Below are 5,987 nucleotides of genomic sequence, written 5' to 3'. Positions count from 1 at the left end.
GTCAAACCTTTTTTCAAAGTTCTTAGTTTCTTTGCATTGGGTTAGAACAAGTTCTTTTAATTCCCAGAAGTTTCTTATCATCCACCTTTTGAAGACTGCTTCTGTTAATGGAACACAGACTTTCTCCATCAGGCCTTATTCCATTGCTGATGAGGAAGTGTGATCCCCTGTAGAGGGAGAGGTGTTCTGATTTTGGGTATTCTCAGCTTTTTTAGGCTGGTTTCTTCCCTTCGTTATAGATTTATCCATCTGTGGTCTTTATAATTACTGTCTTTATAGTTGGGTTTCTGAATGGACATCCAACTTGTTGATTCCCAGCGCTAAAATCTGAGCAATCCACTGCACCGGTGTTAAGATTGATGGCGCTTTTCTGACTCTGCACTGAGAACCGCCGCACCAAGGCAGCGGCAAAACCGCCTCGCCGGCCACAGGAGTCGTGCTGGCGACCCGTGGGGCTCCTCCGCTGGGAATCTCCTGGTGCGTGAGCAACAAAAATTGATCTGAAAGTGTGGCGTCCTCTCATTCTCTGCGCTTTCAGTGGGAGCTACAATCCCGAGCTGCTAGTGATCAGCCATCTTGGCTCTCTCTCCGAGATCTATTTATTAATTCATTGATAAGTATTTGTTGAGTATCTACTATATACCAGGGCTATGGATACAGCAAAGATCCAGACCCAAACTCTCGATGAAGCTTATAACCTGGTAACTATATACCAAAAATTATGATAAGTGCTACAAAAAGAAAGTACTGGCTGGGCGAAGTGGCTCATGCCTGTAATTCCAGCACTTTGGGAGGCCAAGGCAGGTGGATCACCTGAGGTCAGCAGTTTTGAGACCAACCTGGCCAACATGGTGAAACCCCATCTCTACTAGCAATATAAAAGTTAGCCAGGTGTTGTGGTGCATGCCTGTAATCCCAGCTACCTGAGAGGCTGAGGCAGGAGAATCATTTGAACCTGGGGAGTGGAGGTTATAGTGAGCTGAGATTGCCCCACTTCACTCCAGCCTTGGCAGAAAGAGCAAAACTCCATCTCAAAAAAAAAAAAGTACTGGTGCCATAATTATAAAATAGCTATTTTTTTAAATTTTTATTTATTTTTTTTTTTAAGATGTGGTTTCACCATGTTGGTCAGGCTGGTCTTGAACTCCCGACCTCAGGTGATCCGCCCGCCTTGGCCTCCAAAGTGCTTGGATTACAGGCATGAGCCACCACACCCGGCCAAAATAGCTAATTTGTTTTAGTGTTTGCTATGGTAGTACCATGCACTATTCTTAGCACTGACACATATTAGATCTGTTAATACAGCAATCCTATAACAAAGTTTCTTATCTCTCTTTTATTTATTTATTTTTTTTTTGGTACCGTGACTGGGATCCTAATCAAGATTGCTGCCAGCACCTTATCTTGTTTTATAGATAAGGAAATTGAGAAACAGTTTTTCCTCCCCGGCTGTGTAAGGATAGGCCGCCATCATGAATGACACAGTAACTATCTGCACTAGAAAGTTCAAGACCAACCGATTGCTTCAGAGGAAACAAATGGTCATTGATGTCCTTCACCCCGGGAAGGCAACAGTGCCTAAGACAGACATTCGGGAAAAACTAGCCAAAATGTACAAGACCACACTGGATGTCATCTTTGTATTTGGATTCAGAACTCATTTTGTTGCTGGCAAGACAACTGGCTTTGGCGTGATTTATGATTCCCTGGATTATGCAAAGAAAAATGAACCCAAACATAGACTTGCAAGACATGGCCTGTATGAGAAGAAACAGACCTCAAGAAAGCAAAGAAAGGAACACAAGAACAGAATGAAGAAAGTCAAGGGGACTGCAAAGGCCAATGTTGGTGCTGGCAAAAAGCCGAAGGAGTAAGGGTGCTGCAATGATGTTATCTATGGCTGTTGTGGATTTTTAACGAGAAGCTTAATAAACTAAAAACTTTCGTGTAAAAAAAAAAGAAAAGGAAAAGAAAAGAAAATTGAGAAACAAGACGGTTTTTTAGTTTTTGAGATGGAGTCTCACTCTGTCACCCAGGCTGGAGTCCAGTGGTGCAATCTCAGCTCACTGCAACCTCCACCTCCAGGGTTCAAGCAATTCTCCTGCCTCAGCCTCCTGAGCAGCTCAGACTACAGGTGCATGCCAACATGCCTGGCTAATTTTTGTATTTTTGGTAGAGACAGAGTTTTACCATATTGCCCAGTCTGGTCTCGAACTCCTGACCTCATGATCCACCCGCCTCAGCCTCCCCAAGTGCTGGGATTACAGGTGTGAGCTACCACACCCAGCTGAGTTTTTGGTTTGTTTGTTTTTTAACTTGTTCAAGTTTACACAAACTGGTAGATGGCTGTATGGCCTTGAGCAAAAAGAGTATTTCAGGAGGATATATGCTAGTCAGGAAAACTAGAGTGTATGTAAAGAATAATTACTACCCATCTTGCCTAAGTAACCGTGACTACAGTTCAGTACTCCCCTGAACTGCAGATCCATATATGTGACTCCATGTGGATGTCCCATAGGCATCTCAGAGTCAACACATCCAAAATCATTCTTTCCTTCCCCTTAGGATACTGTTCTCATGTTTTGTGTCTCAGTAAATGTACCACGACTCACTCAACTACCCAAGCCAGAAAACTGGGCATAAATTCTAACCAACATTGATTTTGGACAACGAGTACAAAAGTCAGCACATGAAAAAGGCAAATAAAGTCTTTGCATTATTATAAAAATAGTTTTGACTTTGTAGACTCTTCTGAACGTTCTTGGAGATCCCATGGTCCATAGACCACACTTTGAAAGCTGCTATTCTAGCTCTGAAATCTCCCATTAATTGTAGACATTGCAACCATCTTCTCCTAGTCTATCAATCTTTTTTTTTTAACTTCATTTGGAATATATATATATATATGTATGTATTTGAGATGGAGTTTCGCTCTTGTCACCCAGGCTGGAGTGCAATGGCACTATCTCGGCTCATTGCAACCTCTGCCTCCCAGGTTCAAGTGACTCTCGTGCCTCAGCCTCCCAAGTAGTTGGAATTACAGGTGTGCGCCACCACACTCAGCTAATCTTTTTTTTTTTGAGACAAAGTTTTGCTCTTGTTGTCCAGGCTGCCGTGCTGCAATGCAGTCTCAGCTCACTGCAACCTCCACCTCCAAGGCTCAAGTGATTCTCCTGCCTCGGCCCCCTGAGTAGCTGGGATTACAGGCGTGTGCCACCATGCCCGGCTAATTTTTTGTATTTTTAGTAGAGACAGGGTTTGACCATGTTGGCCAGGCTGGTCTTGAACTCCTGACCTCAGGTGATCACCCACCTTGGCCTCCCAAAGTGTTGGGATTACAGGCATGAGCCACTGCACCCAGCCAAAATTTATATTTTTAAATGAAATCACATGAAAGTATTGTTTCTACCAGATGACTCATTTATTTGTAGTGATGTTAGCCAGTATTTCTTTTCTTTTTTTTCAAGACAGAGTCTCACTCTGTTGCCCAGGCTGGAGTGCAGTGGCACCATCTCGGCTCACTGCAACCTCTGCCTCCTAGGTTCTAGTGATTCTCCTGCCTCAGCCTCCTGAGTAGCTGGGATTACAGGCAGGTACCACCATGCCTGGCTAATTTTTTTTTTTTTTCCTAGTAGAGACTAGAAAAAATGTTTGGCCATGTTGGCCAGGCTGGTCTTGAACTCTTGACCTCACGTGATTCACCTGCCTTGGCCTCCCAAAGTACTGGGATTACAGATGTGAACCACCGCGTCTGGCCCCAATATTTCTTTTAAATACAAAATATACATTATCCTTTTCTTTTTGGCTGCTCTAGGGGAAAATGTACATACTATCTTAAGACAAACACGGAATATATTAAAACTAAATGTTAGCTAGTTACGATACAGGAATTTGGCAGGACTTGTTTCACAAGAAGTCGGTCACAAAGACCCTGCTTATAAAACAGGATGCAGTACAGAACCTAGCCAAGGGCTAAGTGTGGTGGTTCCTGCCTCTAATCTCAAGCACTTAGGAAGCGAGGTGTGAGGACTGCTTGAGGCCAGGAGTTCAAGAACAGCCTGGCAACATAAAAACAAAAACAAAAAAAAACAGTTGGCCAACCACCTCCCAAAATCGAAATCAAGATGGCAAAGAAAGTGACCTCTGGTCATCCTCATTGCTCATTATATGCTAATTCTAATGCATCATAAACACCCGTAAACACCCGGAAAGACACTTCCACCAGCACCATGACAGTTTACAAATGCTACTGCAACGTCCCTAAGTTACTCTAGATAGTAAGAGATGGGGAGAACCCTCAGTTCTGAGAACCCTCCACCCCTTTCCAGGAAAATATGAATAATCCACCCCTTTTTCAGCATGTAACCAAGAAACAACCATAAGTATAGTTAGTTAAGGAGTCCATGCTGCTACTCTGCCTATGGGGTAGCCACTGTTTTATTCCTTCACTTTTTAATAAACTTGCTTTCACTTTATTCTGTCAGCTTGCTCCTGAATCCTGAATTCTTTTCTGCCAAAAGTCAAGAACCCTCATGGCCTCCTGGGCTGATCCCCAGTTTGGGGGTTTGCCCTGTGACAGAGAATCCATATATGTCTTTATATTGTAAAATTACTTTAGGTCTTTTTGCCAGCAGTTTGAAGAGCAGCTGTCAAAGAGGACTTCTAGCTCCGGGCTCCAGTATATTGAACAAGAAATATCCTGATGTACCCCCAGATCAACCTGCATTAGAATCACTGTAGGCATTTTTACAAATATAGGTTCTCAGGCTCCACCCCATACCCACTTATTAGAATGGGGAGAAGGGGAGTTTGTGGTTTCACCAAGCTTTGTGAATGATTCTTTTTTTTTTTTTTTTTTTGAGATGGAGTCTTGCTCTGTTGCCCAGGCTGGAGTGCAGTGGCGCAGTCTTAGCTCACTGCAACTTCCACCTCCAGGGTTCAAGCAATTCTTCTGCCTCTGCCTCCTGAGCAGCTGAGACTACAGGTGCACGCCAACATGCCTGGCTAATTTTTGTATTTTTGGTAGAGACAGGGTTTCACCATACTGCCCAGTCTGGTCTAGAACTCCAGGCCTCATGATCCACCCACCTCAGCCTCCCCAAGTGCTGGGATTACAGGCCTGAGCCACCGTGCCTGGCCTGTGAATGATCTGTAAGCATTCTGCTGCATTGCTTTCTAAACTCAGGCCTGTTTACCACACCAATATAACCAAGAGGGAACATTGATGTTTCCTCAGTTCTTTTCTGTTTTTTTCCCTGTTTCCTTCTGCAGTAACCAATATAATAAAAAATGGCATTTTGGCAGGGAGGAGGAATACAGGAATGGAAATAGAAAGTCATAAGACTCCTCCTCTGCCTCAGGACTCTCTCCTGTGGGTCACATTACCAATGAAGGCTTGTGAACTCTAATTTAGCTGAGTTTTGGGCATAAAAATGAATTTTGGTGAGTTGTACTGTTTGCTGAAAACACAGATTACAGGCTGGGCGTGGTGGCTCATGCCTATAATCCCAGCACTTTGGGAGGCTGAGGGGGGCAGATCACCTGAGGTCAGGAGTTCGAGACTAGCCTGACCAACTTGGAGAAACCCTGTATCTACTGAAAATACAAAAATAGCCGGGTGTGGTGGCACATGCCTGTAATCCCAGCTACTGGGGAAGCTGAGGCAAAAGAATCCCTTGAGCCCAGGAGGCAGACGTTGTAGTGAGCCAAGATTGTGCCACTGCACTCCAGTCTGGGCAACAAGAGCAAAACTCCATCTCAAAACAAAAAAACAACAACAAAAAAAAACAGATTAAAGGGTCCTTCCATAGAGATGATGATAACTTAATCGAGATTATTCAAATGTAGGTAGCCCTCAGAGCACACTTTGGAGAACAATGGCTTAAATCCAGTGAAGAAAATTTCCAAGAAACTGTGAAAATGTATGGTCTCCAGAAATCTAGAGATTGGCGCTGGGCATGGTGGCTCATGCCTGTAATCCCAGCACT

At 43.8% G+C, this 5,987-nt stretch overlaps 1 protein-coding gene across 1 annotated transcript; it reads left to right on the top strand.

The window, feature by feature from the left end:
* Positions 1–1,452: 1,452 nt before the first annotated feature.
* LOC108284036 (40S ribosomal protein S24-like) lies at positions 1,453–1,949 on the top strand. The gene has a single exon (XM_037728533.1). It carries the CDS (start codon positions 1,473–1,475, stop codon positions 1,872–1,874), a length of 402 nt encoding a protein of 133 aa, XP_037584461.1. The 5' UTR covers positions 1,453–1,472; the 3' UTR covers positions 1,875–1,949.
* Positions 1,950–5,987: the final 4,038 nt, after the last annotated feature.

The sequence above is a fragment of the Cebus imitator genome, unplaced genomic scaffold, assembly GCF_001604975.1.
Source record: "Cebus imitator isolate Cc_AM_T3 unplaced genomic scaffold, Cebus_imitator-1.0 Scaffold267, whole genome shotgun sequence".
Lineage (NCBI taxonomy): Eukaryota > Metazoa > Chordata > Mammalia > Primates > Cebidae > Cebus > Cebus imitator.
The sequence above is the reverse complement of the archived record's forward strand: the minus strand, read 5'-3'. Positions and strand labels throughout refer to the sequence as shown.

What these genes read in the sequence shown, in the direction of transcription:
- LOC108284036 (XM_037728533.1), top strand. Translation starts at nt 1,473, where the DNA reads ATGAATGACACAGTAACTATCTGCACTAGAAAGTTCAAGACCAACCGA.